This window comes from Neopsephotus bourkii, unplaced genomic scaffold (assembly GCF_033783945.1).
Source record: "Neopsephotus bourkii isolate Nb327-2 ecotype Australia unplaced genomic scaffold, CSIRO-AGI_Nbou_v1 NB_940, whole genome shotgun sequence".
Classification (NCBI taxonomy): domain Eukaryota; kingdom Metazoa; phylum Chordata; class Aves; order Psittaciformes; family Psittacidae; genus Neopsephotus; species Neopsephotus bourkii.
Window position 1 is genome coordinate 143,283 of NW_026901434.1, and position 20,561 is coordinate 163,843.

At 55.2% G+C, this 20,561-nt stretch overlaps 2 protein-coding genes across 7 annotated transcripts in view; both read left to right on the forward strand.

Annotated features, from left to right (window-relative positions):
* The window catches only part of MGRN1 (mahogunin ring finger 1), a 56,098-nt gene extending 39,128 nt beyond the window's left edge, over positions 1–16,970 (forward strand). For 2 of the 5 annotated variants that reach the window (XM_061358147.1, XM_061358151.1), the window contains exons 8-17: positions 953–1,000; positions 5,328–5,396; positions 7,513–7,672; positions 9,469–9,578; positions 10,484–10,549; positions 12,960–13,183; positions 14,069–14,192; positions 14,663–14,708; positions 15,242–15,349; positions 16,410–16,970. In XM_061358147.1, coding sequence (XP_061214131.1) covers positions 953–1,000; positions 5,328–5,396; positions 7,513–7,672; positions 9,469–9,578; positions 10,484–10,549; positions 12,960–13,183; positions 14,069–14,192; positions 14,663–14,708; positions 15,242–15,349; positions 16,410–16,522 — 1,068 coding nt within the window. In that variant the 3' untranslated portion in view covers positions 16,523–16,970. Of the gene's footprint in view, positions 1–952; positions 1,001–5,327; positions 5,397–7,512; positions 7,673–9,468; positions 9,579–10,483; positions 10,550–12,959; positions 13,184–14,068; positions 14,193–14,662; positions 14,709–15,241; positions 15,350–15,847; positions 15,893–16,409 lie in introns of all 5 variants that reach the window. The other 3 variants (XM_061358149.1, XM_061358150.1, XM_061358148.1) reach the window with 3 other exon arrangements.
* Positions 16,971–17,604: 634 nt separating this feature from the next.
* On the forward strand, positions 17,605–20,228 carry NUDT16L1 (nudix hydrolase 16 like 1). Of its 2 annotated transcripts, XM_061358160.1 has the most exons (4): positions 17,605–17,898; positions 18,357–18,432; positions 18,511–18,617; positions 19,575–20,228. In XM_061358160.1, the coding sequence occupies exons 1-4, from the start codon at positions 17,662–17,664 to the stop codon at positions 20,043–20,045; spliced, it is 891 nt and encodes a 296-aa protein (XP_061214144.1). In that variant the 5' UTR covers positions 17,605–17,661; the 3' UTR covers positions 20,046–20,228. The 2 variants fall into 2 exon arrangements, with proteins under 2 accessions (XP_061214144.1, XP_061214143.1); XM_061358159.1 differs by having other exon boundaries at positions 17,606–17,898; positions 18,357–18,617.
* The last annotated feature ends 333 nt before the right edge of the window (positions 20,229–20,561 follow it).

The following is a 20,561-nucleotide window of genomic DNA, read 5'->3' on the forward strand; positions in this document are numbered from 1 at the left end:
GAGCATGCTCAGAGGACAGACAGACCTGCTTGCTATTTATATGTACTTTTAGGATCAGAATAGAAGGTTGATGCTCTGTGCAGTCTGGCCTTGCAGCTCTTGCAAAGGTAGACACTTGGCACTCTGTGTTTGCCTGGAGAACAGGACTGTTTTGTCTTTTGGTGTGATGTTGCTGTCTCTTCCTTCTGAAGCTCCTTCAGCAAACGGATGCATGGCTGCAGCTATTCACAGCAGCAGAGCCTGCTTGAGTTTCCCCTGAGTCTCCTTTCCTGCTCTCTAGACTGTGGCAGGAGAGCTGTTTTCTTTCAGTTTGGCTGGCCCTTGTGAAGGATGGAGAAAATAGAAATAGCGCACTATTCCTGTCACCAGTTCTGACACCAGGTATATACAGAATTGTCCCAGCTGTGCCTGCTGCCAGTGAGCAAGTGCAAGGCTTGAGACAGTCACTGCAGCTCTGAAGGTGGCAATGTGGAGTGTATGTGACTTGGTTTGGACTCCATCCAGTGAATGATTCTTGTTCTCAGCCTCCCGCCAGCCCCTTGCTCTCCTGGGGCTCTGTCCTCAAGAGGAGCTCTGTAACTGGATGTTATTTTAGGGTGTTAACAAATATCCCTTCCCAAGTCTTGCTGGATTGGCTGAAGAAGTGTTTGCACCCAGCTGGACTGCTTGCAACCTGAAAGCATGCAGTGTGTCAAGGGATTTTTGTGCATGCTGTGACCCATTTCAGCCAGGTTTAACTTAAGCCAAGTCCATCTAGCTCTGCACTGGAGCAGACAAGGAGCACTGATACCCTGTTCCATTAACGGCTGGGAATAATGGCCATTCAGGCTGTCCCTGTTACACAAATGCCACTATCTCCTTAGGCAGCAGACATCAACTCTGATCTTGAGTCTGTTTGCTCTTCATTTGTACACTTCAGCTATTTAATACATTTCCTTTTTTTCCCCGCTAGCATGTTGATGGCAGCTTTTCCGTGAAGCCGTTGAAACAGAAGCAAATTGTAAGTACCTCTTTCCTTAATTAAAGATGTTTGCTGGTGTCTGTACCCAGTGGGAAGCTTTAGTGTTAGTTCACCGAGAGTCTGAGACCTCACCTCATTAGCTCGGATATCACAAACAAAGGCAGTGAGCTGCTGGCAGCCCTTAATGTTGGGTTGTTTGTTGCACAAACAGATGTATGTTGGGGAAAGAAATACAACAGTGGGACTGGCAGAGCTATAGTGCAGGTCTCTGTGCTCGCCTGGGAGGCAGGCACTATATAGATCCAGTCTTCCCTATACATTCCTGCCTTGCTGGTAAAGCACAGTACTGATGCTTACATGTATAGGTGTAAGTAAATTAGGTTTGTGTAAGTGAGCTTAAATGCTGTATGTGTTAAGAACTTGATGATCTTAAGGTCCTTTTCAACCCTAACTATTCTGTGATTCTAAGAAGTGTGAAGCACATCTGTTCATTGATGTTGCCTGATCTCCTTAGGTTCTTTGTTCTGTGGTGTGGATGGATATCTTTTCAGGCTCCCAGTTTTCTGCCCAGAGGCTGAAAACTCTTAGCTTTCCACACGTGTGAGCATGTTATGATATGAGGGGATCATCTTCTCCCTACACAAGCTTTCTTGTTCTGCCCATAGTATCTTTGGAGCAGCCCCGGGGACTGAGACCTTTTGGCTCATCTTGCCTGTTCCCTACAAGTATCCTGGGACTTGAACGGTCACAGCATCATCTTGCTTTTAAGCTGTCATTTGTGTCCCAGACTGCACACATTATGAGGGGAAGGGAAGACAGGAGGCTGGCAAACTGGAAACATCAGGGGTCTGTAGCCCTTTTTTAGCCCATCCGATGTGGTGTGAAGCTGTGTAGTGCCTTATCAAGACTGAAATTGCACCCAGTCTTGCACTGAAAGAAATACATCAGCAACTGCAAAGATTGCAAAGAATTTCACCTTCTGAAAGGAAACCTGGTAGTGATCCTGCTGCAAGGATCAGCTTGAAATGTCTTGGAGAAATAGGTGAGATGTTGGTGGTTGATCCCTTCACCTTCAGATGTGTGCTGTGTTTCTGCTGTAAATGTGTTTGACTTCAGCTGCTCATGACTGATGGCTAGGGTTTTCTGATCTGAATCAAGAAGCCTTTTACTACTAAGAAGATCATCAAATGCCTTCATTACACACTTTTTTCTCTTAAGATGTTACAGTCCCCAGGTCAGAAAAGAGCCGCTAAAAGGTATCAGTTAATCCCATATAAGAATTGCATTCAGTAGTTCACTTACCTGCCTCACCAATGCTGTGCAGAGACTCAAAGCCTGTCCTTCAGGCTTGCTCATGCCTAGTGACTGCACTTTCAGAGCTTTATCCTGGTGCTAGTGGCTATGCTTGCTGCTTCAGATGGACTTCTGCTCTGAGCCCTGTGTGCCATAGGTTGACCTGCTTAGTGCTTCCTTCCCTTGGTGCTTAACTTGGCTGTGTTGCAGCATTATCTCCTGGCTAATTGATTGATCTGTATCCCACAGGTACTCTTAATAGAGGCAGACAGAGACTGTTTTGGGAGGGAGTCAATGGAGTGTGTGAAGGCAGGTTTGTACTGGGAACATCTGGAAGAGCCATACTTTCGAAGGGAGAGCTCCTGCACTGTGCTGGAAGAAGATGCCTGAGCAGTGAGAGAGCAGAGCAGTGTGGTACTAGCAGTGCCTCTTTCTCGCATACTTTCTGATCAGAGAAGAGCATTTGTGAGCTCATGAAAAGCAAGATTTAAAAGAAAAAACTAGTGCTTACATGGCTGTGACCTCCTCTGAGTCGGTGCTTGGTTACTGCACACACTACCACAGTGTGTGTGCCAGTGTCCATTCAGCACTCCGGACGCCTCAAATGGAGGGCTGTCTTGCTGGAGCTGCTCTTCAGGGAAGTTCCCACCCTACCACAGTATGGTTAGCTGCTCCTGCAGTGAAACAGTGTGTGCCTGTCTGTCTTCACCAGCAGAGCATGTAACCTTCCCACTCTGTGTTTGGTTGTGGGTACTTTCTTTTTATTGGCAGTTTGTAAAATGTAATGCTTCGATGATCTCCCCTATGGCTTTTAAAATAGAAGGAAGCTCTTTCTAGAGGATCACACAGTACCATTGAAACTGAGGTGACATCTGCATCCATAAGAGCATAGAGCTGAGGTATAGAGGATATGTATAGAGTAAACTATCTATGTAACCTTGTGCGTTCTTCGCCATCACTGCTTTTCTTTGCCTTCCCCTCCTTGACATTGCCAGGATTGCTAGGTGCCTTTTGTGTGCATCGACTTCTAAAGCTCTTTGGGAGGAGGAAGCAGCAGCTAATGAGCTGAACTGCTTTGTTCTCTCAGCTGAGATCAGTTATAATGTACGTACTGATCTGTTTCAAGAAATCCAGCATGGATGAATACAAACAGATGGATTGGCAGAAAAACATGACCTGGACTTGGCTGGTGACTCTTGTGTGCATCAGCTGAGGCTTTATATAGCAACAGAAGCCTTTGGAAGGATGACGTGGTGCGGGAAGGTTTGGAAAAGCGTGAAGGTGAAGGACTGCATTGTGTGCAATCATCTACTTCGTATTTACTCCTACTCTTTTAAAACCTAGAGATCTTTCTAGTAAGAGCCATGTTGCACTGCTTACCCTTTGCCTACTGGGACTTGAACTTCTTGGGAGTTTTTAGAGGCAAGCAGTTAAAATGAATGCAGACTGCTGCTGTGTATTCCTTCCTGGCGTCTTCTTTGCTTTGAGCTGACCACTTCTGCACTTGCTGTCACTCATCACAATCATCTTGAGCAGTCGGGATGCTGTAACAAGATTCTCTTTGAGATGTCAAGTTATAAAAGGACATCTCCCACATAATTGTTCCCAAACTTCCTGGGTGAGTTGTGAGCTGCTGCAGAGGGTTTTGCTCAGCAGTCCAAAGACTGACCTCGTTGCCATGAAATGCAGCCCTAGAACAGATTGTCTGTAAGCTGCATGCTGAGTTATATGGGGAGACTTTGGAATTAGTTTGTTAAAGCTGCTGCATCCCAGCTCAGAGCATTTCTGAACTGGCAGATGGGTTGGATATAGCTAGCTCCTGCCCCATCTTGGTGTGTGACATCTTCTGCAGCACTGAAATCCCATGGCAAAGCCATTGCTCTTCTGAGCACCTGGTTTGACAGCAGGAGAGCTGCTGATTACAAATGGAGGTACCAAAACCCATGGATCCACGAGCTGTTGAAGCACTGGCCTCCCAGTGGCTTGGTTTCACTGTGTAGTGGCAACCGGACAGTTACTAGAGGTGGGAGGAAAGTTTTTGCTTCCCCTGTTTATGAGTCAGTTTGATACCTTGCAACCCCTCCACCATTCTGCCTATTGTGGCGGAGCACACCTGGCTCTGGGGCAGCTGCTGTGTAGCACCACATCTCAGGGAACTGGTATCTTTGTGAATCCTTGTAGGAGCTGCTGCTGACAGCTCCAAGAGTCTCGTGCTGCATTTCCTGGCTAAGCTCAGGAACAGGGGAGAACACCCCGCAGTGCAGAGGGGTTTGCCTTGCTGGGACTTGAACCGTCAGCCTTTCTGATGTGCTTTGATCCAGCTGCTTGGGGCAGTTTGTGGGCAGGTGCCAGTGGCTGCACAAGGGCATGGCTTGGAGGAGTGTGCCCAGGTCTGGGGTTGTGAGGAACTTCCCCCTGTCCTTGAGCATTTTCTGCTACCACACATCCCAGTTTAGAGAAGCCACCAAGGACCTGGGGTTCGTAATAAATGACGCTGCACTAATGTAGGATTGTCCCTCAAGTGTTTTTGTTTTTCATGCTAAGGGACATGGTTTGTCTGTGTTCAGCAGCTTGACTTGTTCTCAGGTGATGAACAAAGAAGTGATGTGCAGCCATGGATGTGTCAGTAACAAACTGTTGCACAGCACCTCTGCTGAGGTTACAAAGATGGGTGGAAGTTAATGCTGGTTAAAGTGAAGCAGTGCTTTACAGAAGGAAAGGACTGTGGGAGGCTGATTGCCTCTGGCTTATTTAAACTGTGGGTGCATATTCCCTCTTGATCTGTGAGACAAGCAGAGTACTTGGTTTTTAGATGATCTTGATAATGACAAAAGTGGGCAGCTGGGCTCCCTGCTTGGACAAGACAGGATGGGCACCACCTTTTGAGCAAGGAAAAGCTCATTCTACCAGCTATACTTTGTGATATTTGTTTCTGTTAGCATTTTCAGGTAGCTATAGGGGAGCTGGCTTTGTGGATGTAACACAGACATTTTGATAGAGGGAGGGAGTGGAGGTGATCATGAAGCAGCAATGACAGAGCAGCTGGCACTCTAACTGTTTTCTTCTTCCCCAGGTTGATCGGGTGAGCTATCTGCTTCAGGAGATCTATGGCATCGAGAACAAAAACAACCAAGAGACCAAGGTAAAGGTGCTCAGGAGCCTCCTGCTCCTGGAGCTGTGGGTTTCCAGCCTGCACCTTCTGGTTTGGAGCTTAACTATGGGGCTTGGCAGGGCAACATGGAGATGCTTCCCAGAACAACTGTCAAGTGTGTGTCACCCCTGCAGGCACTGAAGACGCTCAGGGATGACATGTTCTCACAGTTGTAAGGCCCAAACACTCAGTGGAATTGTGCTGAGATAATTTTAGACAGCATAAGAGTCAATGCTGTTTCCTGGGGCAGGGATTGCTGAGAGAGAAGGGCATCAGTGCCCCAGGGGTGGATCAGAGCACAGAGACAGTAGAAACAGCCATTGGCCGGTGTTGCTGCCTCTCTGCAGTCCAGGCAGTAGTACCTGGTGCTGTGCTTTACTGCTTTGGCTCCTTCATGTTCTTCCATTTGGTTTGGGGGTTTTTGGGTTGCAGTGAACTGAGCTCTCTGCAGTGTCCAGAGAGCAGCCTGCGTTCCCCAGCAAAGAGGGAGCACAGCATCAGTAAGGGATGTGTACGTAAGTGCTGTAACCAGAAACATTGCCCATCCTCAGGCAGGAGCTTCTGCTGAATCCCAGCCTGCTGCACAGCGCCATGCAGATTATGTGACTGCTTTGTGCTTGCTTTGCCTCCTTTTGAGCTGCCCTTTGCTGCCACCTGGACTGCAGTGTACCAAGTGCTGGCCTCAGCATCACGCTGTTCTGCTGTGTGTGATGTGTGATTTGCAAAAAGGAGTAGCCACAGAGCAAGACAAGCAGGATTTCTTCTCCAAGTAATGCAGTGTCCTGCCCAAAGCATTCTGTGATCTCTGTCTTCCTTTGCAACCAGGTAGCACCTGAAGAGGCAGGAGGGAGAAGTCTTGTTAAAGATTTTTTTTTTGCACAGGATATATTTAAGAGCATTGAAGGCTTCTCTTTGGGTCCTACAGGGTCTTGTGATGATGCTCCTGATCAAGCCATCGCACATTTGTGGCTCATCAGACAAATGGCCTGGGGACATTTTTGTTCTTACTAGTGTACTTGGCAAACTGTTTGAATGGAAAAGCAAAAAGCCTGGCCTCCCTACCTCCCAAAATAGATGAGGAGTCCATGTGATGGGGCAGACCTTGCAGCCTTTTGCTGGCACAGGCAGCAGGCTGGGTGGGGATGTGGCAGCAGCAGATGCTGTCTATTGCTGTTTACACCAAAGCTGCCCATGGTCTAGCGTGTGGTTGCCCGAGAGACCAAAGGGGCCTCATGAAATGGGACGAGGTGAAGGTGGAGGGTGGCCCACACTGGATCATCAGTTTGGAAGTGTTACTTCTGTAGCGTTCTTGGGGTCAGTGAAGAGAGCTCTTATGATCAGAGAGTGTTTTTTTCCACCAAGCAACAGGTTCCTGGGTGGCTGTAATCCAGTTTTTGGGACTCTGACTGAAAGATAAGTGTGATGCATGTTCATGTGGGATGGCTTCACACTGACCTTTGTACCGGGATAGCTGTGAGTGGGTGAGCATCCCAGGCTGGTTTTCCTGCAGCTGCATGAAGCTTGTGCCAGCACAGGACACACTGGTGAAGATGCTGTGGCAAAACCACGCATTCCTCTCTTGCTCAGAGGACCTATGGAAACTGGGCTAGGCATGGCTGGGGTGCCACCTTCTGTCCAGCCTGGGGCAGCCTGACCTGCTGCCTGCCACAGTCAGCAAGCAGATCCTTTATGGGCTGCTCGCTCTGGGGCAGAAAGGCTGGACTGTTGAAGAGACCACTTCGCTGCTTACCCTGGGAACTAGCAGGCAGGACCTTGTTCTTGGTCCTCCTCAGCCAAGGGGATTCCTACCCAAAAGGGGATCCCCCCTGCACATAGGCTAGCTCTGCGGAAGGGCAGCTGTGGATTCACAGTCAGTGCCCTCATCTCTGGCCTTCAGTGAGCCGAGAGCAGAGCCCTGGGAGGAAGGAGTGCCTGTAGCAGGGCTGTGTGGGCTGGAACTTGCTGTCCTTGAGAAACCCCTGCTGAGAGCTGTGGGAAGAAGATGCCAGCTCTTTCACGGACTTCTGGGTGGGAATTTCCCCAGGCCCCTTGCCAGTTCTGCATGGCTGTTACCATTCACATGCCCACGTCTTGCCTCTCGTTGCAGCCTTCAGATGACGAGAACAGTGACAACAGCAATGAGTGTGTGGTTTGCCTGTCTGACCTCCGGGACACCCTCATTCTGCCCTGCAGACACCTCTGTCTGTGCAATTCCTGTGCTGACACCCTGCGATACCAGGCCAACAACTGCCCCATCTGCAGGCTCCGTGAGTATGTGCCCAGGAAACAAGGGCATCTTTCTCCATACTAGGCTCCTGTTAAGTCAGTGCAGGCTGTGAGAGGGAGTGTGTATTTTATATACCCAACCCTGAGGATCAGCATCAAACATACTGCTGCTGTCACTGGTGTCTGAACACTCCTGCCACCTAAAATAGCTGCCCTTGAATAGGAAAGGAGAAGAGCACGTGAGGGGAAAATGGCTCTTTGTGCAGTGCCTCCCAGGCCACCTGCCCTCTCCCTGGGGTGGATCTGAAGGTGCAGGTGCTCTGAGCTGTGCCATGCAGGCAGATCTTGTGTTTTGGTGAAAATGATGGAAAATCCCCCAAAAGAAGGAATGTAGAAGCTTTATTCAGAGCATATCTGGCCCATTCATCAGCCAGTCCCACCAGGGGGCTGTCCAAGTACTTTACATTGTTTGTGTTTTACCCTTTGGCAACTTGACTTTGGTTTTATGAGGAGGCAGAGATGAGATAACAGTCAGTTTGGAGTCTTTTGCTCTGCTGGGAGAATTCAGAGGATCTGCATTGCTTAGCTCCCAAAACATGGAAAAAGTGAAATACCCATTCCAACACTAAGGCAACACTTGCTGAATTCAGTGTGGTTTGTCAAAGCACAGAGGCATAGGAGCCTCTTGAGAGATGATGCCTGTGTTTTTGCTGGAATCTATAGATCATTTGTTTTACCTTGGGCTGAGGTATTTGTTTCTAATTGGTATTTCTTAGCAAAAGAAAAAAGAGCCTAAGGCAGGTATTTGGCCTGAGAAATCAAGTCTGACCGGTTCAAATGTGGCAAACATGCAGTAAGCAAAAGCAAGATCTTATCAGAGGAAGTGCCAGACAGCTTTAACTATAAATAGCACAACTTAAAACACAGGGACAGTGTTCTCTCATCTGCACGATGCAGTGGAGGAGGTTGTGTTTGTTTGGAAAGCACCCCCATGTCAGACTTCCTGGGAATCTGCTGCTGGGGAGTGCAGGGGCAGCAAGGATAGATCTGAACCTCTGTCCTCTTGCTCTCGGCTGGGTGCAAAAGAACCAGGGAAATGCCTGGGCTTTTCCTTACCTATGAACAAGTTCTCACAGCTGCACCAGAACACACATCTGGCTCATTCATCTGTGCGCTTGGCACAGAGGAACTAACAATATTAAAGATCTGCAGGTAGGAAATGGGACCTTGGGCAGGGAGTGGAGATCAAAGCTGTTGTGATGGGAGGACCAAGGGATGGCTGTGCTGGAGACAAGACTATACCCAGTAACCCTCTGGCTGTGTTTGCAGCTATTGCAGTGCCTCTCAGCAACACAGTGCTGGCTGGTGGGGCAGCAGCCGGTGGCAGGCACGATGCTTCCAGCACCATCTGGACTCCAGGGCTGAGACTTGGGTCTGGATGAACCCAAAGTGGTTCACATGACACCCCCCCCACCCCCCCCCCCCCCACCCCATCCTGTAGCTTGTAGTGCACTGCCCAAGGCAAAGCTCATGTTTTTTTTACTGTGTTGTACAGTATCAGGCCTGAAGCACCCCTGTCCATGATGGTACCAGGGCAGGGAGGGCCTGTTCTCTGCAAACACTTTGTACCCATAGTTTTTGGCCAGCAGATCTCTTCCCTGTCTAGCTCAATTGACTAGAAGCCAGACCACAGCACCAGGCTTTGGTGTGCTCCACAGCCCTGCTTCCCATGTACACGTGGAGATCCCCCAGGCCTATGGCATGTCTCTGACAAGCTGCGGAGCTCTGGTACACACTAGACATGGCCACTAGTCACCTGCCTGCTGTTCTCTCTTAGCTTTCCGTGCCCTGCTGCAGATCCGGGCTGTGAGGAAGAAGCCAGGGGCTCTGTCACCAGTGTCATTCAGCCCTGTCCTGGCACAGAACGTTGACCATGACGAGCACTCTGTAAGTACCTCCCAACCCTGTGTACAAAGCCTGGGTGCTGATCTCAGCCCAAGCTGGCAGCCTGTGCATGCACCAGTTGCTTGTGTTCCTGGGACCTCAGGAGGTACACTCAGACGTTGGTCTTGCTGAGCAGTGCAGCCTTGCTTGTCAGCCCTGCTGGACAGCCAGGATCTCTCCTCTCGTGGATTAGCAATCAATAAACTTGGTTTTAGCCAAGTGCCCTCTTGTCTTTTGGAGGAAACAAATCCACAGAAACCTCAGTCTGAGGAGGTTTCTTGGCACCAACCCCAGCAGAAAAGTGGCAGGCTCTGGGCAGGATGGGAGCAGGGAAAATGGGGAGGTGGCAGTTTGACTTGCACACACATCTCTGTGGCAGCATGCTCCGATGAAGTGCCCTTGTCATCAGGGTTCCCAGCATCATAGCAGAAAGGCCTCTTTGTGCAAGCCTCCATGAGAGATCGGGGTCTCCGCAGGCAGCTGAGGAAACATGGGATGGGAAGCATGGTGCTGGTGGCCTCTGGGCCTGATTGCGTGTCCTTGGTGCTCATTCATTGCCTGGGCAGTGCTGTTGCACAGCTGGCTCTGGTGAGACACGTGAGGTCAGAGTGAGGAGAAGCAGATCTGCATCCAGATCATCTTGCAGACCTTCATGGGAACAGAAGGATTGTGTCACAGAAGCAGCCTTGTTTTAGCCATCTGTCCTCTGCAGCACTGTACCCCTGCTGCCTTCAACTGGGGGTAAGAAACAGAGCAGGGGACAAACCCCAAGGGTTTTTGTGAAGCAGACCATGGTGTGTAGAGGAAGGAGGTGCTGTCACCTGGAGCGAGGTGAGGAGATGCTGTGTGTCTCTTCATGTCACTAACCTCAACAAACAGCTTCCTTAAAGATGGTTTTCTCTTGACAGTGTCCCTTTAAACCCCTTAAAGTGAGCCCTGTCTCCCTGCCCAGCAGGAAGCCTAGAAGGGAAACCGTAAGTGACTTGGTCGTGTTTGGCTCCTGGGGCAGTTCTTTTGCCCACAGTGTCACCAGCACGTGGAAGTGTCACACGTGTGAGGGCTTGCTGACACGCTGGACTGACTCTTGCCCCTGCACAGGCTGCAGCACTCCCAGTACTGCCTCCACGTGAGCAGTCAGGCTCTCACACCCTGCACACCATCACTAACCCCATGGGTTGAGTGTGGAGGAATAAGAAGGTGGAAGCAGCTTGCCACAGAGGTCTGGCACTGACTCGCAGGGACTGTCTCCAGTGCTGAGCCTGGCTGCTTTGTACTTCCTGGCCAAGATGTTTTCCAGGCTTTGTCGAACTGTGGGCAAGCTGCTGACCTGTTGGCTCACCCATTGCACTTGTCCCATCCCCTTGGCAGTTTGGCATGGACACATCTTGTGGTTTCCACCCTGATGCTAGATTCAGAGGTAGACAAGCAGGCACCGTTGGACCAGGACTTGCATTCAGGAGCACTGGCTGCAGTGGGCTGTTCTGCTTTTACAGAAACAGGAGGGATGGAGCTTGTGTGGTTGGGGATTCTCCAAGCTGGTGTAAGAATGTGTGACTGGAACACCATGCTGGGGACAGCATGAATGGCAACTGGGGGGGACCAGAAGCCGGGAAGGGGAAGTGGGGAGGTAAAGGGGACCCTCAGGTCAGGAAGGGTCTGTTTGTGCTCTTTGTGTACTCCCATCAAATGCAGCTACAGATTTCACTGGTATCAAGGAGTCTGTAGTTTCCTTTTCCTCAAGCCAGCCTGGATGAGGAATGTGGCTTGTTGTGCCTGTTAGGTCTGGAGAAAATGTGGAGCTGGGCTCAGGGAATGAGGCTATCACAAGTCTGGTGTGACCCTGTCCCTTTGCAAGCTTCCTACAGTGACTGTCAGTGCTGCTGGAGCAGTGGGCTCTGTGGGGCCTAGTGGTAAGTGTCCTGGGGAGAGCAGCGCCCTTAGGGTTGCTTGAAGGCTCCGTAACTTGCAGTGAGGGTGTTGTAGACACTGGCTGAGAAATCCACCTCCAGCCTCTGAGCTGTGCCGAGAACCTGAGCTGTCACCAGGTGAGCCCAGAGGAGCAGCCTCTGAGCCCTCAGGCCTCGCTCTGCACAGCCAGGTGAAAATATCCCAAACACCAGCCACGGGGGCGCGTCTCCCGGAGCTCTCTGTCCACAGAGCAGCGCCTCTGAAATGAGTTCCTTGGTGGAGATGGCTTCTGGCCGCACCGCCTGCAGATGGCAGCAGCTGCGAACCGATCCCTTGGTTGGCTTGGTTCTCTTGCTATCACCCGCTGTGGTCTTCAATGCAAGCTCATAAACATCACAGAGCCAGTACTTGGGGGGTGTGGGTTGATGCTTGACCCCAAGTGCCACTCGTTCTTTCCTCCCCGTCAGAGCTGGCTCCTGTGACCACAAGTGAGTCAGTTCAGCAATCAACTCGCACCAGATTGGTAGCTGTGTTGGAACAGGCTGGGTGAGCACGTCTGCAGCTCTGTGATTCTGAGATCAGGCACGGAGAAGCCACAGGAGTTCATGGCCAGGCTTAGCAGGCACACACCATCCTTACAACATAGAGCCATGAGGATACAGAGCTGAAACAGCTCAGTTCACTGTAAGCCTGAACTGCTGAAGTCTTGCCTCTCTGTTTGCAGGAGGCTGGGCTGAGCTGCCTATGCCTTCCAGGCTGCAGCATAAATCCTGTTTGTCTCCAAGTGCTCAGGACCTTTGTAGTCAGGAGGATTTTTGGAGCTAAGCTAGTGCTGGTTTAATGTCTTTGCAAGAGTCCCTTTGGAAGCTTAGTGATCTCAGGAGGGATTGGGAATTGGTGCAGTTTTGCCATCCTCCCTTATGGAGCGGCACAGTGGTTCTGTGATCCCTTCCCTGCCTTTTAGCAGAGGTGGCTGTGCAGAGCCAGTGTTAGCAGCTGAGAGGATGGAGGCCACGGGAGAAGCAGAAGAGGTGTAGGCTCCAAGGACCAGCTCTCAGCTGGCTGGTGCGTGGGGCATGCTGTGAAGGAGCTGTGTGCACCAGGGGGCTGCTTGCTGAGCTGGAAGGGTCTCGGAACCATCTGTTAGGAGAAACAATCCGAGCACATCTTACAGTAGCTTTGTTAGGAACCTGCTTTCTCACCCTCCCTGCCCAGCTCTTGAAAGCATGGTGAGGGGATGCGCAGCCCCATTCCAGCTTCTTAAGCATTGCTCTGGAAACTTGCCTGCATCATTACCAGCATTACAGGCCAAAGGGGAATGTGTGGCTGGTGCAGGGAAGGAGGCTGAGGCTCTGTGGGGCTGGGCTGCCTGGGGGCGCAGTGTGGAGGTGCAGGGCTGCAGCCAGGGCTCCCCTTTCTAGGGGGCTTCCAGCCTGACGGGGGGGGTTTCTTAACGCTGCTCTCTTTCACCCCCAGAGCTCTGACAACATCCCTCCAGGCTACGAGCCCATCTCCCTGCTGGAAGCGCTGAACGGCCTTCGCTCCGTTTCCCCCACCATCCCATCAGCCCCTCTGTATGAAGAAATCAACTACTCCGGCGTGGTGGATGGGATGCCCCCTGCGAGCCGGCCTCTTGTGGGCATGGACAGAGCTGTGGAGAGCAGCCACCAAAAGGGCAAGAGGAGCAAGTCTCCAGATAGGTCAGCACTGGGATGGAGGGGTCTGTGCCCCTTGTAAGCCCTGGGGGCTTGTGGCCACATGTACTGGGATCCAGGAGAGGACTCTGGCTGGTCCCACCACTGGTATCTTTTAGTAGGCCAGCAGGTACTTGTGCTGGTGAGAGAACTGGGGCATCACCCATGTGTTCAGGCTGAGGTTACAGCTTATGTCTCCTAAGGCCTGGCTTACTCACCAAGAGAAAGAGGATTTTTAACAAGGAGAATTTTGGATGGGAATGTCCCCTTTCCAGTGCAGTTAGTCCCTCAATTTGCATTTGACATCCAAATCTTGCTGGATTTCAGCTTTCCATGAGTTCCCCAGGAACGAAAGAATGGGGAGAGAAGTGACCTGAATTAAGGAGCGCAGAATTCTGAGTGAGACCCTTTAGCTGTTGTCTGAAGCCTCCTCTATTGGCCTTGTGTGGATGCTGTGGAATGGGCAGCCCACTGCATGTGCCCTTTATGTGATCCTTGTGGGGCTGTACAGGTGGGGTCAGACTGGGTTTGTTCCTGGCACTCCCACTTGCTCCATTCCAGATATCCCCCTGGGAATGGAGCCCCCAGAGGTGTGAGGAGCAATGCGGGCCCAGTGCCTCTTGCTTTCCCTGCCAAGGCAGAGTTGTCCAAGCTGTGTTACTGTGCTGAAGCTCTGCCCTAGAAACCGTTGCTCTTCTCCATGCAGCTGATACCAGCAGCCCTGGTGAATTTATCTCAGTAGCTGAGCTCCTGCTTGTGCAGGTTGGCTGATGCTGCTGGTGGAGACACGGGCAGGGGTGGTGACAACTTGAGCTGTTGTCACCAAGTCCACCAGGGCCATGGTGCGGGCAGCACTGCGGCTCCTTGCGAGTGGAGTGTCTCTTGCCACAGCACACTACGGTCTCCCTCATCCCCCATCCATGAGGAGGACGAAGAGAAGCTCTCGGAGGACTCTGACTCACCGCCAGCACTGAGCGGGGCTGAGCTGGCCCTGAGGGAGAGCAGCTCTCCAGAAGTAAGTGTGTGCTTTGCTGGGGAGCTGCTCTGAGCCAGAGCTCCTGGGGGGGGGCTGCTTCTGGGACATGAGGTGCCTCGTGAAGGGCCATCCCTTCCTCAGTGACGGGGTGAAGCTGAGCGTGTTGGCATGTAACCCGGAGCCAAGAGTCTTGGCTGCCTTCATTTACACATAAGCTCCATGGGGAAAGGATGTGGTTGCTCCCTGTGTCCCTAACACCTCTTTGGGAGCTGGGGTGTTGGAAAGCTGTGTCAGAACTGACCTCCCCTGAGCTGGCTGGGCTTTACCCACTGCCATTGCATGTTAACCCCTCTATCAAGCCCATGGTGCCACAGCACTGGTGGGTGGCTGTTGGTCCTTCCCTGAAGCAAGTCCTGGCCCTGAGCACAGCTCTGGAGGAAGCCATGGCAGGACACAAGTGCAGCAAAGCCTCCAGCCTGCACAAGTAACCTGTGCTGTTCTCCTTACAGAGCGTGGCAGCGGAAGAGATCGAGGAGGCCTTGTCCCTGCAGCAGGGTAGGTGTCCACTCGGCCTGACCTCATCTTGGTGTCCACCTCTGGTGTGGTGGGATGGGAACAGCTGGGGAATGAACATAAGAGCTGAGGAACACACAGCCCCTGAAGTCCATCCCTGAGCTGCTGTGCTTCACCCAGGAAAGGTGCCAGGGTCTTTTCTGGGAACCAGGGGAGCAAAAGCAACAAATCTGGTTTATTTGCCAAGCACCAAACCTTGCTGTGAGCTCTACACATGGGCTACCTGCTCATACAGCTGAGGTCCTGGTGAGAGCATGGCCATCGTACTGGGCATGCAGGATGTGCCCCAGTGTTTCTGATGCTCCGTCAGCATCCTGAGGACATGAAGAGAGATGGGTGCATTGTGGCACACGAGGTTGCCTATGAAAAGGTGGCCCTTGGGCACCATGGCCTGGGCCAGTCTGACCGGTTTCCCTGAGCCCTCCGTGGGGCTGGGGAGCTTCCTTGGGTCTGGGATCTCACCCGTCCTCCTGGCCGCGTGCACTGAGGGGCTTCCTGGTGCTCTCTGCTTGCAGGCAGCCGCCCGCCCTCGCTGGAGGACGTGCTGCAGGATGGGAGCTGCGGCGAGCACAGGAGCCTCACGCAGTCGGAGAATGACCCTCCTGTTGACGTCTACCTGCCAGGTAACGGCCGCGCCGTTGGGGTCGGCGGCACCCCCTGCTCTCGTGGTGCCGGTTCATGGCACGGAGGGGTTGTGTGGATGGTGGGGCCCGGGAGCTGCCCGGAGCACGGGGAGAGCGAGCTGTGGGTAACTTGCCCCCCTTCTCTCCTCCTCCCTCGCCCTTTTGTCTCTGTCCTTCCCCTCCTTTCTCCTCTCTGGGCTGCAGCCGCTCGGTGCCACAGTTTATGTGGCAGTGGCTTCCCCTGCCTGCCCCAGCCGCACTCCTCACCGGGGGACGGGAACTGTCTGGGCCGGCGCCTGGGGACTGCGCCAGCGGGGGGCAGCAGGGAAGGCCGCGGTGTGCTCAGCTCTGCTGGCAAGCGGGGATGTGGGGCACTGCCCTTACCCCGACTGCTGTCGTTGCAGCCTGTTTTCTTCCGTAGAATTGCAGTCTGCTCTGATTACCTCTCTAATGTGTCCTTCCCTCTCTGTCTGCCTTCCTCCCTCCTGTCTTGGGCAGCACTGGGTCCTGATTCCTGCTCTATTGGTATAGAGGAGTAAGCTGGTACGTCTTCTCGTTCTTATGCATCACTGGTGTGTGGGGCAGGAGGACCCCTCGGGGAGAGTGGGGACGGTGCTGATCCTGGTCATCAGAACAGGGAAGGAGGGGCCGCAAACCAGCCAGGCTGCAACACTGGCTATGTCCTCGCTCTATTCCCATCCCTGTACCTCACATGGGTCCCCGCTGTTCCTGAGTGCCCAGGCCCTGGGCAGGGCAGCAGAAACCTCTGCCCTCCCCACTGCACTTCTGGGTGAGGGCTCTGCTCCTCTTGGGCTCCATGAACATTCAGGCCCCTGATGGCTGCTGCCAAGGCTGGTGGCAGATAGTGCTATCCTCTTAGTGGTCCCTGTCCCACCCCCAGCTGAATCTGCATCTTAGCAGGGGCAGAGGGCATTGAGCTCATGTAGTTGTTCTAGGGCAAGAGGGGTCGCAGGGGTATTACCCTCTCCCTAGGGCCTGGGCTGTTGGTCTGATCCCAGGACTGGCATTATTTGATCTGAACCCCATTCTCCTCCCTCAGGCTCATCTGACTTCACCAAGGCGCTCCCTGGCCGCAGCACCGGCAGCCCCACGCAGCCCCTTCTCTTTGAGCAGACATGTCTTCACATGGAGGACGAGCAGAACCTCTCGTGAGCGGGGCCCGACCTCCCTGTCCTGGCCGATGGACCCCCCCCGGGCCCCATGCACAGCCTCTCCCCCCTCACCAGTGGGGCTGGCCTGTCCTCACCGCCCCAGGGACCCACCGTTGCGGTTGTTCTGTAACAGACATGCATGTATCCCACTGGCAGCGGTGACGGACGGGGCGGTGGGTAGGGCTGGCGGCGTGGTTTTACATGGGAATTCGGGGGGGGGAGGGAAAGGGAAGGTTTGGGGTTAAAAGCAGCAGGCGGAGGACACAACCATTGTATATTTTGTACACAAGGAGCACAGCCCTTTGCTGTCACTGCCCCTGTACATAGCTGTAGCCCTCCCTCCTGTCCCATTGGCCCCCTTGGGCTCTGCGCCTTCTTCCTCCCAGCTCTGCGTGCTGGGAGACCCTTGCCGGGGTGCAGGGCTCCGCTGAGGGGTAGCGTGAGGACGGGGGTGAGCTAAACCACGTGGGACGGGGCTGACCCCCACATCCCCCCCTTATCTCCACGGAGCCCGGCGCTGCCCACGCCGTGTGCCTTGTTCTGCTTCTGCGGCGGGTCCCGGGGCGAGCCCCCCCCCTGTCCCCCCCTCTGTGTTTGTAGTAATAAACCCGTGGAGCAGCCACGAGAGTCCGTGCTTTGGGAAAGGGGGAACCGGTCCGGGGGCGGGGCCAGCGAGCGGGAGGCGTGGTTTGGGGGTTGATGGGCGGAGCCACATGGGTGAGGGGCGTGGCCACGGAGCTGAGCCATTATGCTATTGGGCACGTGGTCATGAGGCTGAGGGGCGGGGCCACGAGGCCGCGGCGCAGTTGGGGGTGGGGAGACGCTCTCCTGCCCTCGCACGCCTCCTTCCCGGCGTGCTCTTCGGCGCGCCCACGACCCCAAGGCTTGCTCTCATTGGTGGCAAGCGCCGCCGTTCCCCCGCGCTCCTTTTCTCTAATATGGCGGGCGAGGCGGTGGCAGCGCCCCAGCCCATTGGTCAGCAGCCTCCATTGGCCGCCCAGCCAATGAGCCAATGAGCCCAGCCCATTGGCTCAGCGGCGCACGGCGAGCTCCTACTGGTTGTTGCTGCTGGCGGTCCCGCCCTCCCTCTGCGCCGTTGCGCGTGCGCGGAGCAGGGTCTCGGTGCAGGGCGGCGAGGCGATGGCGGCCATGGGGGCCATGGGGGCGATGGCGGCCATGGGCGCGCTGCCGGCCGGTGCGGCGGTGCTGCCGCCGCTGCCCACGCTGGGGGTGCCGGGCGTGCCCGAGCTGAAGCCGCTGACCCGGTACGATGCGATGCGGCTGGGCCCGGGCTGGAGCCACTCGTGCCACGCCATGCTGTACGCGCCCAACCCGGGCATGCTCTTCGGCCGCATCCCGCTGCGCTACGCCGTGCTGGTGAGGGGCCCGGCTGGGGGCCCGGGCTGGGAGCGGGCACAGGCCTGGGGCGGGGCCATGGGGATGGGATGGGCCGGGCCGGGCTGGGCTGGGTCGAGCCGGGTCGGGCCGCGGGTGCAGTGGGAGGCGGGCTCAGGGAGTCGCGGGTGAGGGCAGCGGGAGGGGGAATGTGGGGCCGTCCGGTAGTTCCTGTGCAGGGCGGTAGCATCAGGCTTGGCAGAGGCGGCGGCGGGCCCGAGCCCGGGGGGGAGCCCCCGGGACTCCCGGCTGTGCTGCCGGGCAGCGGGGCCGCGGCGAGCTGTCGGACGCGGTGTCGGTGAACTCGGTGTCCTGGACGCGCTGGAGCTGGTAGCGCCGTGCCGGAGCGGCCCGGAGGCCTCCGTGGTGCCGGGCTGAGACGCCCGCGCCTCCCCCGTGGCTCCTCTGTGCCCCATTAACACCGTGCGCCTCTATTGCAGATGCAGATGCGATTTGACGGACTGCTGGGCTTTCCCGGGGGGTTCGTGGATCGCCGTTACTGGTCCCTGGAGGACGGTCTGAATCGGGTGCTGGGCTTGGGTTTGGGCTGTGTGCGCCTGACGGAAGCTGACTATCTGTGCTCGCACCTGACAGAGGGGCCACATCGCGTGGTGGCACACTTCTACGCCAGGCAGCTGACCCTGGAGGAGCTGCATACCATCGAGATCAGCGCGGTGCATTCCCGAGACCACGGGCTGGAGGTGGGACATCCAGGGAGGGATGTGTAGAGCTCTGAGCGTTCACTGCAGGGAAGACCAGGCTTCCCTCCTAGGTCTGCAGGGCTGCCGGCTCCTGCAGCCCCGCGGGGAATGCACCGCATGTAGAGCCGCTGGCGGAGGGTGCCGTGCACCGCCGCGCAGCACCAGCGATAGGAGGCCTGGCAGTTGGCTGGGGTTGTGCCTCAGGCTATGGAGCGTAGTGGGCTCCAGCTCCAGCCTCTCCCGGTGACCGCCCGCATAGGGAGAGCCCCATGTACCCGCTGGATGCAGGGGGGGTCCGTCTCGCGTCTGGTTGGCGCCTGCCCCTGCCTTGTGCTCAGTAACGTGGACCGGAATCGCGACCCGCGCTGTGGCAACGTGCTGCTCTGACCCGAGCTCTCCCCGGCTTGCACGGAGGCAGCGTGGGATGCAGCTCCCCTTGCTCCCGGGTAGCGGGGTCTGGCTGACACCCGGGGTAGGGTGAGAGAGGCAGGGTGTACCCGTGCGCCCGCGAGGCGCTCGGTGCGTTCTGGCAGGTGCACACATGGAGGCAGTTGGTTGTGGGTTGTGGTGTGGTTGAGGTGAGGGGATGCGTGGGTAAGCTGGGGTGTCCCTGGGCTGGCCAGGCAGGGTGTGAAGGGGAAGTGGGGCTCCCCATAGCGGCCTGGGGCAGCGGGATCCCCCCAAAGGGGCAGGAGGGGGAATGGAGCCAGGGCTGGGTGCAGGGCCTGGGCAGGGAGAGCTGGGGTCTAGCAGGGTTCAAGGAGGGCAGAGCAGGGGCTTCAGCCGGGCTGAGGGCAGGCAGGCGAGGGCAGGGCTGGTGCAGGAGCGTGGGCAGCACCTGGCAGCAGGGGCTGGGCTGAGTGGGCCTGGGCCTGGGCTGGCGGGTGCTGGGTGAGGGTCTGGGGGGGGGTTGGTGTTGCTGTGGTCTCTGCTGAGCTGTGCTCTGTGCTGTTGCAGGTGATGGGCATGGTCCGTGTCCCCCTCTACACCCAGAAAGACCGCATGGGCGGGCTGCCCAACTTCCTGGCCAACTCCTTCGTTGGAACCGCCAAATTCCAGCTGCTCTTTGCCCTGAAGATCTTGAACATGGTGCCCGAGGAGAAGCTGGCCGAGGCGGTGGCTGCCACGCAGAAGGTGAAGAAGCCGCCCATTGACCATGCAGCGGGGGCGATGGGCAACCTGGGCGCCAAGTCCGCAAATGAGCTTATGGCACAAGCCAAAACAGGCAGTGAGTTAGGAGATCAGGCAGAGAACCAGGCAGTGGTGCAGGCGATGGCAGAGTCGGCAGAGCAGGTGCTGGTGGGGCTGGAGAGCCAGGCTGTGGCAGAGCAGCTGGTGGCTATGCCTGTGGCCGAGGCGCTGGAGCAGGCGGTGGCACTGGGAGCAGAGGCTGTGATGCAGCAGCCGGTGGCTGAGGCCATGGAGTGATGCTGCCGTGTTTGAGCTTGATTAAACGTGGGTGAGACCATAGAGACTTTAACTTCCCAGTGCTGGCTGCAGTTGCTGCCCACACGATTCTGCTGCCCGGCTGGGAGGGACTGGGTTTGTCTGAAGCAGGGGAAAGCGATGTATTTTTATGGCCATTAAACTCTAGCGAGCTTCCCAGATCAACGTGCACAGCCCCCTGCAGAGTTCATGTGCTTATGTGAGGGCGCTGAAGCCTTAGAATTACGCTTTGATTTCAGGGACGCGCAGTGCTGCGGCCAGGTCCCACCTTCGTTTTTAAGGAACAGAAAGTCTTATTTTCTAAATGCCCCATGTAGCCGTGGCTGCGAGTGCAGCTGAGCGAGGGGGCGGCTGCCCCAGCACCTCCGCCACTGTTGGCGGGCCGTGGAGGGGCCGGTCATAAATTCCTCTTGGTGCATGGGGGCACATGTGCGGGTTCAACCTGGAGATCTGTGGGAGCAGGAAAGCGGAATAAATGGCTTTGCTGGATGCGCTGCT